The sequence below is a fragment of the Patagioenas fasciata genome, chromosome 1 (assembly GCF_037038585.1).
Source record: "Patagioenas fasciata isolate bPatFas1 chromosome 1, bPatFas1.hap1, whole genome shotgun sequence".
Classification (NCBI taxonomy): Eukaryota; Metazoa; Chordata; class Aves; order Columbiformes; family Columbidae; genus Patagioenas; species Patagioenas fasciata.
Window position 1 is genome coordinate 102,816,538 of NC_092520.1, and position 15,583 is coordinate 102,832,120.

Consider the following 15,583-nt stretch of genomic DNA (forward strand, 5'->3'; position numbering starts at 1 on the left):
AATATTGGCTTTGAATCTCCTTTCTTTGGTACTGAAGATCAAGAGGTTATGCTTGAGTTATGTTTGTGTAGGATGTTATCTTTCATTTGCCTTTATCAAAGAGTTTCAAAGCTGTAGAAGTTTGAATTCAGTGTTTAATGTTTCTGTATCTTGCAGTTTAATCCATCCAGCTAAGAATTAGATGAGAATGTAATTTTAGCGCATGCAGTCATTTTACCTTACTGCAAATTTTGGAATAAACCAGGCAGTCGAATAAAGTGAAGCTTGATTGAAAGCCTGATACACTGATAGCTGGCAAATTGGGAATTTAATTGAGTTTTTGTTACCATTTTGCTGCAAGTGGCATGTTTTGGAGAGGTCTGTGTTTGTACTCTGGAACAGTGTTACTCAAACAGAAAGGGAGACCTTGGAGTCTAGGGCAAGTCCCACTGGCCCCTTGGATAGATGCTACTAACCCCAGACAAAAAAAAAAGGGGGAAAAAACCCTATTTCTTCCTCTTCGTACACCAGCAATAATTTTGAAAATCTTCTCAACTGCACCACCAGAAGATCTCTGTCTTTTTGTCCCCTGAGGTGCATCAGGCCGTATTATACTGTGCATGTCTGTGCTGAGTTGTGTCTCTGGGACACTTGAATTTTGAAGGACTTAAGGAGGTGGTGGCTTCTCATCAGGGCACTTGTGTGCACTGGAGTGCCCAGGTGGTGACAACCCCAGGGCTGTGGTTGCAGTGTGGTGCTGCACCTTGTCTCCTGCTGCTGGAATGCATGGGCCAGGCAGAGCCAATCAAGGGATCATAATCAGGAGGAGAAGCAACCTCTCACATAGGAGCTTGATAGGGTGAAGGCTCATAAATGAGGTCATCGACAGACCTGTAACAGTGATGCTGGCTGGCCTTTGTATTTTCCATCTTTGTTAAAAATTTCTTGTGTAATTTTTGAAAACAGATGCTCAGGAATTAGATTCCTTCACTGTTTCAGAAGTCATAAGGTTGTTTTTTTTTTTTTATTCACCACAATCTGACATTTGTTAAAATTGGGATCTGTTGAATGGAAGAGAATTTTTCATTATTTTAGCTACAAACACATCTGCACTTTTAATGAGCTTGAACCTGCAGACTGACTGTTCAGATCTCTACTCAAGTGAGTTTGAAGTAATTAGGAAAGAATGACAGAACAAAAGCTGTTTATCAGAATACTTTCAAATACTTTTCTGAATAAAAAAAAAAAAAGAAGCAAGCTTTCTGTTCTAAACAAGAAATAATGGCTATAAATTTAATATATTTTTAATATTTTCATACCTTACCTTCATTAAAGTATTATTTTTTTGCCTTAACACTCTAGCTACCAGCGATTGGTTTACTTCACCTGAACACTCAGTATTTTGAAGGCTGTGATTAGTTTCCCATTACAATTTAAAAACTGGCTTAGGATGAAGAGATTTTATGACAGTTAGTTAAGTCAATAAATGTATCTTTTCTTTCCAGCATAATATTAGTGACATATTGAATTTTCTGGTGTGGTTTTTTTTTTTTTTTTTTGACTATTCAGATACCTTACAGTAAATCGCTAGAAAATAATCACTCTGATTTAAATTTGCACTGTATTTCCAGGTAGTGCAGCTAAACTTCTCACTGCTTAGTATTTACCTCTGACTTTTCTTAAGTTTCTGCAGTAATTTTCATTTCATTTATTTTACTTAAATTTCCCTACCCAAATGAAACATATCTGCACATTCTTCAGAGAAAGGTCATCATCTCTTAGTAAATATTTTCTCTAAATTGTCAAGTTACTATTTTTGTGGCTTCTGAAATTCTCAGTAACAGCTGCTAAATGCACTAATTCCTAATCTTAGAAATACCATAAATACAGAGTCAAAAGCTGAATGCTAAAAACATTAAAAGTACCAAAATATTATTGGAAGTGCAAGTGGGAATATGAGTCACAAGCACAGATCTGCCCTACTCCTGTGATTGCATATTTTCTGTCTCTGACACCTCCCAAATAAGTCCAACAGCACTTGTGTGCAATTACAAACTGTAAACATCTGATATGTTTCACAAACTATTTACGGGTTGCTATGGTATTGGTATCACATTGTTGACTATGGAGAAAATACATGAGCTGCAATATGCATTTAATATGGTTTCTAGAAACTGTAAATGAAAATATAAGCGTACTTGAAATGGGCCAAGAATCATTATGTAACAGTTAACCATTATAACTAAGGATTCATGACAGTAAAAAAAAAATCTGTCCAAGATATTTTGTGGACTACTATAAGAATTTGTTACGATCTCAGTTCAATACTGTTACGAAAACTAATCCCTGATCTACAAAATACAATATATACGAAATGCTATTAGGAAGAATAATTCTTTTGATTAATTTAATTTACTGCTTAATGTTAAATACTGAATATTAATACATTCACTTTGAGAAGTTTAATGTCTATAAAATTCACATAAAAGGCTGTACAGTCAGAATAGTTGACCAAGGGACCTTATGAATTTCAAAACACAAACAGAACACTGCTGTGTTTTAATATGGAAAATAAAAAGTAAAATGCCTGAGAATAGCAGTCATGTAGAAGACCAAAATTTACTATGCATATGAGATTTCCTGCTTCTCTGCTCTAGTTTGAGAGTTTTTCATCAAACAAGATGAGTTACATTTCAGGGTTAATGAATTAAACCATTTGCAGACAGAGAAGCAGTTTAAAAGCTCTTTGAGAACTTAGGCTGGTTCAAAAGGACAAGACAGTAGCATATAACAGTGTGAAGATCAGTGCTGGAGATGAATCTGCTTGGCTTCATAGGACCAGATGCTGAAATGACATCTTACTCCTCAGTCACCTGTCTGTCCAGCAAGATGTACTCCCACCTGCTATCTCAAGAGCTGTTCTGGCCACATCTGAGGCCACTGGTCATGCTCATGCTCCTTATTCCAGTTTGTTTAGGCTCAGATGTGGAAGCCTGTACTCCCTTAAGAACAATACACTGTTAATTTGTAATTGCCACCATGAATTTAAACGCCTAGAAATTACATGTATCTGTTGTTCCAAATGTAATTATGGTGATAGGAATCAGCTTGTTCAAAAGGTGCAATCAGTCATCAAGTTAAAACTCTTTATTTGATTAACTGGTTCAGGTAATATAGAGAGTGCTTTATTTCAGCTGCTTGCATAATATGATATTGTCATGCAGGGTATTATTTATAACAGAAGCAATGTTCTAGCAGACCCAGAACAAATTGTAAAGTAAATTATGAAGTGCACCTGCAGCTCCCGTTAATTGCAGCGGACCTTTTAATTACTATACTACATTAAGTTCCTGCCTAGGTTTAGGAAATAGATCTTTATGGAACATTTTTTTTGGTCTGAATTCTAAAATTCCTCTGTGCACATATAACTATATCTGTATCTATATCTATCTATCAATCTCTAGATACTACATTTCTAAAAGAATTCCTGGAAATTCTTAGGTTAAAAACATCCCACTATGCTCAGATAATAAAACTCATTTCTACTGATCAACATTTAAATTAATCATCAAAGTAAAAATCTTTCCTTCGTGACGAGGAAAAGTTTTAAATGTTTTCAGGGTTGCAGTTGAATTCATAAGGGTGGTAAAACTGACAGCGTGCTTAAGATGAAAAACAAATGTTGCCAATTGCTGTCTCTGCTAGGAGATGAGAAATCCTTTTGATTTCTCATTCAAAATAGTATACAGCTCAATAATTTTGCTCTCAGGTGCATTGAGTTGAACACCGTCTTTTCTGTGCCATAATTAACATATTTAAAGTTGTATCTTTCTCAGGTTTATCCTTAGGGCATCATCACATAATGCTTCCACTGAGCTATGCACTTTACAAATTAGTTGGAATGACAGAAAACCAAAAAAAGTAAAGATGTTGCTGAGGGCTTCGGTTCTGGGGAATCTCCTCAGTTTGAGGAAGAGAGGTTTTATTGTTTGGTTCATGATGTAGCACTGGATGGCTGATTCCCAGACTTTCATGTAATCGGGACAAAGGGGGACACTGCCTTAGAAAGATTTGAAGCTGTGCTTCTGCTTTTAAGATGACAGGGAGCTAGTTTTTCTTCAGTTCTATAGTTGCAGTCCTACAGATCTCAGCATAGATTAGGATCTGCCTCAGTTTCACAAACATAAATGTTTTGATTAGCTGGTTTTAGATAACCTATTTTGTCTTAAGAAGAACATGTGACATCTAAAGTACACATACATGTTCTCAGGGGAGAACACTGTAATAGATGTAATGCTGTAAAATTGGTTCTTCTCTGCATATCCTAAACAACCAAAATGGGTAAGCCTGTATGCATCACCAAGATCCAGAATTTCTGGGTGTGTAACAGTGCTCCATAAGCAATTCAGAGCGGTAGTACAGAAACACAAGAAATACTGGAGCTCAGCAACATCAGGGCTTTTCATTGATATGGGTTGCATTTCCAGAAATCCTTCGCAAACAACAATTTTTGAAAACAGTCATGCAGGTTTCCATGAGACAGACACCAGGAAAGCAGGGCTGTTAATTGGCTTATTTTTCTATTTATGGTGTTTGTTTTTCATGTTTTTGTATACATGTGAGTATATGTGTGTATGTATATATATATATGATTGAGTTTTCTATTTTTGGAAAGTCAGGAGTGGGGTCAGCAGAACTGCTACCTTGGACTTCTGAAGGGTAGACTTTGACCTGTTTAGGAGATTAATTGGCAGAGTCCCTGGGGAGGCAGTCCTGAAGGGCAAAGGAGTCCAGGAAGGCTGGTCTCTCTTCAAGAAGGTAATCTTAGAGACGCAGGAGCAGGCTGTCCCTGTGTACCAAAAGACAAGCCACCAGAGAAGAAGGCCGACCTGGCTGAACAGAGAGCTTCAGCTAGAACCCAGGGAAAAAAGGAGAGATGATGACCTTTGGAAGAAAGTGCAGGCTACTCAGGAGGACTACAAGTATGCTGTGAAGTTTTGCAGGGAGAAAATTAGAAGGGCCAAAGCCTAACAGGAGCTGAAACTGGCTGCTGCCATAAAAGGCAACAAAAAATGTTTCTATAAATACAAGAGCAACAAAAGGAGAACTAAGGAGAATCTCCACCCTCTGGTGAATGCAGGGGAAAACATAGTGACAGAAGATGAGGGAAAGGCTGCGGTACTAAATACCTTCTTTGCCTCAGTCTTTAATAGCAATACCAGTTGTGGTCCAGGTACCCAGCCCCCCGAGCCAGAAGACAGGGAGCAAAATGAAGCCCAAATAACCCAAGGTGAAATGGCTGGTGACCTGCTACACAACCTAGACACACATAAGTCTGTGGGCTCAGATGGGATCTACCCAAGGAGTCTGAGGGAGCCGGCAGAGGTGCTCACCAAGCCACTTTCAATTATTTATCATCAGTCTTGACTAACTGGGGAGGTCCCAGTTGACCAGAGGTTAGCAAAAGTAACACCCATCTACAAGAAGGGCCAGAAGGAGCATGTAGTGAACTACAGGCCTGTCAGTCTGACATCAGTGCTGGGGGAGGTCATGGAACAGATCATCTTGAGTGCCATCATGTGGCATATATAGTACAATCACGTGATCAGGCCCAGTCAGCATGGGTTTATGAAAGACAGGTCCTGTTTGACCAACCTGATCTCCTTGTATGACAAGGTGACCCACTTATTGGATGAGGGAAACGCTGTGGATGATGCCTAACTGGAATTTCGTAAAGCCTTTGACACTGTTTCCCACAACCATCTCCTGGAGAAACTGTCTGCTCATGGCTTGGATGGGATTACTATTTGCTGGGTAAAAAAACGACTGGATGGCCAAGCTCAAAGGATTGTGGTGAATGGAGTCAAATCCAGCTGGTGGACAGGCACAAGTGGTGTTCCTCAGGGCTCAGTATTGGCACCAGCTCTGTTTAATTTCTCTGTCAATGATCTGGATGAGGGGATTGAGTGCACCCTCAGTAAGTTTGCAGATGACACCAAGCGTTGGCTTATGGACCTAATTTCTTGAACATGCATATTGTAATTTTGTGTGACTACTCAGCAAAAGTCATGTAGCTCTTTCTTCATTTAGTGGAACATTCCACTTTCCCAGTTTGCAAACCAAGGACATCCGGCTTTGCCTCATGTCCGGTCTCTGTAAAGCTATTGTTTCTCTATTGGGTTTCTGTTACATCATGCCTAGTCTTGCTACATTAGGCCTAGGGGTTTCTAAGATTTTTGTTTCTCTTATCACCAGTAGAGTGATGGAGTGACCATCCCTGGAGGTATTTAAAACATGTGTAGATGTGATGCTTAGGGACATAGTTTAGTGGTGGACTTGGCAGTGTCAGGTTTATGGTTGGACTTGGAGATCCTAAAGGTCCTTTCCAACCTAAAGAACTCTATGATTCTGTGACCTTAGGCTGGTATAATAGGGTTCACCTTTCTCTTCCTATCAGTATATGCTTCCCAATAAGCACTTCAGAGTGTCCTTCTCCTTGTTTTCATAGTGTCTTTTGGTTTCTCAAAAGAGATGACTAAACCCTATATACCCATACTGTTGTACCCTTAGAGCATGTGACTCCTCACTCTCTAGTTCTTGAACACTAGCTGACAAAAATTGTCTTGTGTTGAGACAAATTTAAATTTATCGTTTAGCTAAAATTCTAGCTACAAACCATCTGAAATACATGAGATAATAGAAATCTATGGATATATCAACTGAGTTAGGAAAATAATCCTTCATTTAAACCTGTACTGCCTTTTACTTCTCTCTGTTACATGAATTTTGTATATTATGACTGAATGTGTGATTTATTATTGGATTTCATAATACTTAGTAATACATTCTGCACTTGCTTTTCCATATATGTAGATATATTTTTTTTGGCCACAATCACTGAAAAAATATATTAAGAATATTTATATTTCGCAATCAATATTTCAAGAAGAACTTAGTGTTTTTTGCTTATCTAAATGCAGTGAATTGGCTCAGGAAATAAAATATTTACTATTTAATTGTAGATGAAGAATGTTAAATGTCCCATTCATTATTATCACTACTACATGCTTAAATAAATTCTACAAAAACATCGAACTTGAAGGTAAACAAAGAAATAATGCTTCATATTTTAGAAATGAACCAAGAACATATTTAAAGTATACTGTAAAGAAAAAACCTTGAAAGTGTGAGTTACTTATTCATAATCATTTGGAAACATCAATGCATCATACTGTTTTATAAGGTTTTTCTTATCCAAGGTATTCACTGCATATTCAAAAAGTGTTTGATTCTTGTAAATTGAATGGAAACACTTCTCTTTTTTTTTTTTTTTTTTTTCAAGAATACCTTAGTAGTGATGTCTCCTTGCCTGTTTTTTTTTTGCCATCCAGGAAAGACTGTGTCACATGCATGGTGGCTATCGTATTTTTCAGGTCTCCTTAAGATGTGGCATATTTAGTGCAGCCAGACTGCTCCATAGTGAAGTCTGGTCAAGAGCATTGTCTTTGGTACTTTACTCTGTTTCTTAATCTACTATTGTGGAGGGAGCTCTATAGAGCCTATAGAATGTTTATTTATCTAGTACAGCAATTCTCACCTTGGAAGAATGCCTTGCTAAGGACATGCAATAAAGACAGAAAAGATGGAAGGCAGGTAAAGCATTAGCAAAATTTCAGCTAGCTTGCAAGTTGTGTAAAATAATAGTTGGATTTCATGCTCCTGGTTTTATTTTATGACAGTCAGCATTCCAACAGCAAGACTCTTTCTCTCCTCAAAAAATCTTAATCTATGAAAAAATCTTGCTTATACCATGAAGTGAGATGATTCTTTTGCTGTGAAATGAAATTGAATTCAGTTTATATGCTCATTCACCTCTTCACTACTAGAATTTTAACTGCTGACCAATCTTCTCCCATTTTACACTGTAACCGTGTGATGTTATTTAAAAGGAATTTTTCAAATCCTACAGTAGTTCTTCCTTTGTTTTCCCCCTAACTAAATGCTTTTACTTAAAACATTAAGGAAACAGCTTTCTTTCCTTGTAAATAAGTGTTTCGGATGTGGAACACTTGAAGTCACTTGAATACTTTTGTTGTCTGGAAATTATATGTAGGGAAAAGAGGTCATACAAGATTTTAATGACTTCAAGTTAGTTTTCGTAATATGGGGTGGAATGTTTTGGGTATTTGGATGTACACACTTCTACAAGATAGATACTGACTATTGGAAATGTCTACATTTCTGTTCTGCCTGAATAAAAGCTTTTAATCTACAGTTTCTAAGCTGTTTATCAGACTGTACATGTGTGTGTGTGCAAGCAAGTATATCAGGGAATAATTGTTTTCAGTGTTTTTTATTAGATGATGGGAAGCCAACACTTTTTATTGATTCTCTTTTGCTTGTACCTAACTGATATAGCTTTTCTAAAGAGACATCTTTGCTTAAGTCAGCCAACAGAAAACAAAGTTACCTAAAAAAAAAAAAAAGTAAATAAATTATGGTGTAGTTTTCAATAGGTATCATTCCATTTGACTTCTTAGAGTGTTCTGTGGGCACTGACCATCATGGCAAGTATGGGAGATCAGAGAAAGTTAAAACCATTTTCATTTTACTTGAATGCATTTTTGCATTCAGAAATAATATAGTAATAATACTGACCTTGATTTTCCACTGTAACTTTGAGTTCTATTCTTAAAATTGTAATAGAGCCTTTTATCATAGGTAATAAATGACCTAACCTCTCAAACTCCGTTGGATCTTACATCTTCTGTTTTGATCTCAATTACCTTTAATAAAATAATAGCAACAACAAAGACTATTATTATATAATAGGTCATTAATTGTTGTTTATTTTCATTAATAATTATTGAATCTTTCCATACAGGTAAGACTCAGTGTAACGTCAGTTTTGTGAATAAGTTTGGAGGATAAGTTATAAGCACATTATATAAAACATAATTTTTCTCCTTCCAAAGAGATCCATCCATAATGTCAGTCCCAAAGGGTGCACATTCTGCCAGTGCTCTTCCCTTCTTCCCTTTAAATTTTTCTCATGTATCTTTTGATAAATTCAGAAGCTTAAGCACAAAACTTGAAGTCTCCATGTGCTTATACAGTTGTGGTGAAGGACAAGGGGCAATGGGATCAAGCTGGAACACAAGAGGTTCCACTTAAATTTGAGAAAGAACTTCTTCTCAGTGAGGGTAACAGAGCACTGGAACAGGCTACCCAGGGAGGTTGTGGAGTCTCCTTCTCTGGAGACATTCAAAGCCCGCCTGGACACATTCCTGTGCGACCTCACCTAGGCGTTCCTGCTCCAGCAGGGGGATTGGACTAGATGATCTTTTGAGGTCCCTTCCAATCCCAAACATACTGTGATACTGTGTGACTTTAGACACCTGCAATGTTTATGTCTTAAGGGGTCATCTGGATTTCCTTTAATTAATAAAAGAAAAAACTGCAGAATTAAACTCTCCCTCTCATAATTGTCCAAGATCATAGAATCATAGACTGATTTGGGTTGGAAGTGACCTTAGAGATCATACAGTTCTAGCCTCCCTGCCATGGACAAGGAAATAGTCCATGACACTAGGTTGCTCAATGTATTACACTCTAGAAATGCTAATTGGCATTTGATGAAGAGAATCTGGGTGAAAAAAACAACAACTAGGTTGTAGGTGTAGACAAAGTAGATATTTAATGTTAGGTGAGATAAAGCCTATCCTTTTCTTTCTTATGGACTACAAACTTCACCTACATTTTGTGAGTCTTGAAAGGAATACTTTACACCAAGTATGTGTCACCATCATCAAAATGTCTGTTTGTACAATAAGTCTAAATGGATTTAAGTGTCACTTTTTACAGATTCAGTTTGGTAAAATTTGGTGCTAGAATTCTTAGCTTCTGACACCAGGCTGCCCTGCTGTTATCTCACAGAAAAATCTTGTCTGAGGAGCTCTAGTTTCAGTTCTGATGTGCTTGTTTGCTCGCTTGCATATGTAATCTGTAAGCTGAATTTAGTGATGTTGCAAATTATTAATTTGAATTTTTCTTTTCAAATATATTCAGTGTCATGTTAAAAGAATGCTGGTCTGATAATTTTGATATGAAAAAATCTATGGCGCAATTTTTAAAATAATTAATATAAATGATAAGTATTTGTTTTCCCTGGTCTTTCTTGTAGTATGGTTAAGCTTTTCAACATAAAAATGAATGTACAGAAACATTAATTTCATGTTTTTATTCCAGGCTAGAGGAAGAAAAGAGTATTCTAGCTGAATTTCAAGAGGACTTGAACAAGTTGCTTTTATGGTTAGAGGAAGCAGAAAGCATTACTGGTATTTCCCTTGAACCAGGGAATGAAGACCAGTTAAGAGACTGCCTTAGCAAAGTAAAGGTATTGCAAGTTTTATTCTTAATATTTTCTTACTTTATCAATTTAAAAGCTATTTTCAGAGAAGGATTCTGCCATCAAACACAATTCATTTAACATTTTAGAATAATCAACCAGTAGAATTTCAAAACCCAGGTACAAATATATAATGATCATACTAAAATCACAAAAGTAATGGAAAATGCACTGAAAGGAAAATATCTATCCTGTCACTAGGTAATTCATCATTATCTTTTTCATCCTCATATCGTAATTCAGAACTTGACTGTTTTATCTGTAAAACATTTCTCTGTAGGTGTCTTTTTTAATCTTTTATAATTTCTCACTTATAAAATGATATTGAGAATTTCACAGGAGTATCTAGAATTGCAGGCATAATTATAAATACCAACTGATTAAAGTATCACTGCAACATTTTCTAGACTAAACATGCAGCTGATTTTTTTAAAAAGTTAAAAACCAAACCAAAACAACAGAATTCTAAGTGTTTCTTTTTAAAGGCTGGAGTGTTTTAATGAAGATGCTAGAGCTTTTAGACCACTATACTGCTAATAAATTGATCTAACAGAAGTTGGATTGTAGTGTGGCTCCTTTAATATCTATCTGCTTATGTTAATTAAAACAAAACCAAAACCAACCAACCAAAGCAAAACACAAACGTGAAGAACTTTGTCTTTTAGTTCAATCATCCTTACTTTAAATATAAAGTTACTTTGATAATATAAGCTTGCAGTAACTGCATGCATGATGGAGAAGTGGTACATTTAGATGATGCCTTGCATTCTTTGACTTTACTTTTTGATGATTTTATAAACTTACTTGAACATTTTTAATTATGAGGTTATATTTGGAGAGCTTTTCACCACTTACAATCTGGGTGATTGTGTTCACAGCATGAAATATGTTAAAACCCTTCTTCAAAGTGCTTGCTCTTTTCTATATTAAAAGATCACCAAAAGTCATACACATGAGATATCAAGTGTCAAGAAGCGGAATTTATTATGAAACAGTGATTAAGAACTTGAGAAACCCCTTATTTTCACTTTTAAGACTCTCTGTAGGCTTGATCCACTAGTATAGTATCTTGGGGGGGGGGGGGGGAGGGTGGTTAGCACTCCACATTCAGAAAGCCATCGTTATTTTGTCTTGAACTGAGTTTATTCCTTCAGCTGATACCCAAATCGATAAAGGTGAAGATAAGAGAGCTGAAAAATCTACCACAGTTCATTTTAACTGCTGTATTTGTCTGTTCCAGTTAAGAGTTGAAAAGCTGCCGCCACACAAGGGAATACTGAAGCGATTAAATGAAACTGGAGGAATAGCACTTGGAAGTGCATCACTGAACCCAGACAAAAAACATAAGTTTGAGAATACACTGAAGGAGGCTAACCATCGCTTGTTAAAGGTTAGACATATTAATGATATAGCTGTGGTATAAAATTTTAATCTGCAGCAAATATTTGCAGTATGTATTTTCTGCTGTGTATTATTTTTCTCTGTATGAAGAGACATTTGTATGCATAATGAACCTGAGGAAGGAAAAGATGTGTACAATACACTGCTGTGAGAAACAATGACAGCAAACTAAGACTGTTAATGCCTGAAATGGTGATGATGCATCCAAATATACTCTGTACACTAGAGGTCTGCTGCTTAAGGGTGGAATGCAGAGCATCTTTTTTGTAGCCTGGTTGTTTTGAAGGTACAGCGAATATTCCAGTTTTTTTGACTCAGGTGTGTGAGGCAGTAACAAATAGCTGATTGCCTTTATGGAAACACTTCCCAATTCTCTCCTCTACCCAACCGTTAGGTGGAAGCTGCAACCACTGTTTCATGTTCCACCATGATTCTTCCAACCTTGTGCTGTGAGTTCTGCTTTCTGTATAGCAAAGTGCCACTCACTTTCTGAGATTTTCACGCTTGGGGAGAGAAGTAAGGGAGGATTCTGGTGTATTTAATTGTTTAAGTAGAATATTTTTGTGTTGGAAACTGATGACAATGAATAGCAAACCTAGTCAAGAAAGGTAGGTAATTTGAGTGCTCTCCATACCTCATGTAGCAGAAATGGTAGAAAGTTTTGTCCAGAGGACCACCACCACCACCATTAGTCTGGTCAAAAAAGGTCAGTATAGAATCAGCTGAAGAGTTTCTCTTGATAGTGATGTCAAAATCAGAATCTGGAAAATTAACCTGTGGTATCTATTTGTTAGAGGTACCACACTGCTGAGGGAAAAAAAAAAAAAACAAAGGGGGGGATTTGTCGTGTGAGCTCTGGGGTGGAAAAAAAAAATAAAAGGTGAGAAAATCTTATTCTGAGTGTCTTACTGAAAAGACAAGCCAGAGTTTCTGGTCAAGAATACTACATTCTGTTGGATTTTGTTTGTTTGTTTGTTTTCTGTTAACATTTCTGTCAATGCAGTTGAATTTCAAGCACAGACCTGGGAAATAAAGAGGAACTTATTTGATGTGGAACTCTCACTAGTTTCTTCCTAACACAAATAGTTTGGCAAGGCTCAGAATATTAGTTAATGGCTTAAGCAAAAGTGGATAATAAATATTGAACACATTCACGAACTCCTACTTGCACACATAAATCATTATTTGGGTACTTGGACAGAAGTATCTCTTTCTCTACAAATGGGTTTTTGAAATCAATGTATGTAGAAGAATTCAGAACACTTCAAGATCAAACTAGTGTTATTTATGAGCTGAAGTAAGCATTATGCGTAGCTGAATTTAGGCACTGCAACTTGAGTATCTGAGCTGTTGTATTAAAAGGGCAACATTAGTTTTCAGGAAAAAAAATAATTTTACTTCTAGTAAAATTAAACAAATAAATGTCAACAAAATCTGTAATTTGTCTCTGAATGTAAGCTTTTACTGATTAGTCATGTACCTAAAAACCTTGAATTTTCACTTTCTGCTTGCTGAGCCAGAAATCTGGGTTACTTGTCACAGAGCAACTGTGAATGCTGTTGAAAATAGTTAGGTCTGGATGAAATAAGGGGAACAACACTACTGTTTAGTGATTCATTCTGTTTACAAGTTAATGTCTCCTAGATCTAAATAATGTTTCTGGCAAGACATTAGGCTTGTAATTTCCCATTTCAAAAGACTAAGACCAGAAAATTAAACTTCCATTTGAGATCATTACTTAACCATATTATTTCAGTTATGTACCTATAGTGATGTATGAAACTGAGAAGTTCTCACTGTCCCTTGGTAACTGAATCTAAGGAATCTGAAAAATGCAGTGGTGGTGTTGTTGTTGTTTTGTTTTGTTTGGTTTTTTTGGTTAGTTTGTTTTGGAGCTTTGTATTTATTTTGGTTTTGTATTTATTTTGTTTTTAATTAACAGAAACTGAGTTTGAAATTTACAAGACTGATGTTCTCTGAAGGTGTTCTCTTTCTCTGAAGCTTTTCTATTTCCCATATGATCTTGAGAGATGGGGGCAGGGGAAAGTTAGAAACTCATTTTGAGTTGCTGTCATTGGATTTTTCCAGTGAAGCTGAAGGGAAAAATATTTAATTTTTTCTTTTACATATTTTTTTTCTTCTTCTCACAGTTTTTTGTAGAAAGCCTCAATTAATTTTTTTCACTTTCTTCTCTGAAACTCTGGCATCTGTAACAAATTTAGAAACCCTGAAAAGTCTGCAGGCCTGACAGACAGACATTGTCTTCTTTTAGTTATAGATCTATAAGCACTGAAATAAAACAACAACAAAAACCAAAACAAACCAAACAAACAAACAAACAAACACCACACAACAAAAAACCCACATATTTTACTGTGAGCCAAATCTCACAGTTCTGGCATTTTTATATCAGGTGAACTTCGGTTGGTCACCTGAGGATGGTTCTGTAGTCAGTCATTTTGATGAGATTTTTTTTGTTTGTTCTTTAAAGCGCAGTGAACAAACTTCATCAAAAAAAGATTTCTCTGGGGCATTTCTATCTCTCCATCACCTTCTAAGAGTGTACCTTATGCTTTAGTCCTTTGTTTCTAGCTGTTAGTATTGTTTTCTAGTGTCTCTGCTAGAAACGGACATATAACAATCTAGCATTTCTGATTATCTTGTATTGCAGGATGATACTATTTTCAAAATATGAAACATACATGACAGTTACATAAATAATGTAAGGTAGGTTCTTATCTGGTGTACACTAGAGTAATTCTGTTTACTTCAGAGTAGCTGTGACAATTTACACCAGCTGAGAATGAAGCCAAATATCTCTTAAGGTTATGACAATTTTCTTTTTTTGCCTTGATCTGCCAAGCAGAGGAATGGGGAACATCACCTGTGATTCTTAACCTTCAAGGTGACATATTTGAAATAAGTCATGTACAAACCTTCTTTACAGTCATGAAAACTGTTGCCCTAAAGCAATGGAAATAAGCTGAGAAAAGAAATTAAGTATGAAAGGAATGATAGTCACATAAAAGAAGCTTTTTTGCTTCTGTATTGTCTTTGCTTTTGGGCGTTTATATCATGTGCTGATGACCTTGAGAATAGATAGATGAAGAGTTTTTCTTCCTTTTAGAATGACATTTCTTTAGACAATTGTATTGAATAGTGATTCTACTAGGCTGGTAGCTTAGACATAGTTTAAGCAGAGAATGAAGATTAAAGCCCACATTTGAAAGCATGACTTTTACATTCTAGCCTGATTTTACTTATTGTACCCTCTCCAAAGCCAATATTTTTTTTAAAAATGAAAATAACACTATCTTTGTGAAGTCCTAATAGTATGAAAAATGAAGTGTTTTATAATTATTTTTATTCCTTAACATCAAGAATTTTTCTTTTATTTTCAAAGCTCAAAGTGTCTTCTGCTGTGATAGGCAAGCAAGCTAACCACCCGATGCTTTAAAGCATACAAAAGGGGTACTAGGTACTGGAGTTTGTGATGAATTCAGTTCTTGTCATATACCACCTGCCATGGCATATAACAGATCTGTAATGGGTTTCTTACTTTTTACTGTGCAGTAAATGGATTGATAGATTAGGTCTGAGATCAGTGAACCATGGAATCTGAGGCTTGCTGGAAGGAGTTTATTACTCTTTAATGTTATTCTTGGTCTGGTGTCAGCCAAGAGGGATGAGCTAGATTATCTGAAAGTAAGCTGGATGCCAAAATCAGCATTCTCCTCATTTATTCACCTTAGTTTTCACATCTACTGTATATATTAAGAAGGTTATTATAAGTGC

General features: G+C 36.1%; 1 protein-coding gene across 12 annotated transcripts in view; it reads left to right on the forward strand.

The window, feature by feature from the left end:
- DMD (dystrophin) overlaps positions 1 to 15,583 on the forward strand; it is a 1,243,922-nt gene that overhangs the window by 824,241 nt on the left and 404,098 nt on the right. For all 12 annotated transcript variants that reach the window (XM_065859822.2, XM_071812115.1, XM_071812091.1 and 9 more), the window contains 2 exons: positions 10,228 to 10,375; positions 11,628 to 11,777. In XM_065859822.2, the coding sequence (XP_065715894.1) occupies positions 10,228 to 10,375; positions 11,628 to 11,777 (298 nt within the window). The remainder of the gene's footprint in view (positions 1 to 10,227; positions 10,376 to 11,627; positions 11,778 to 15,583) is intronic.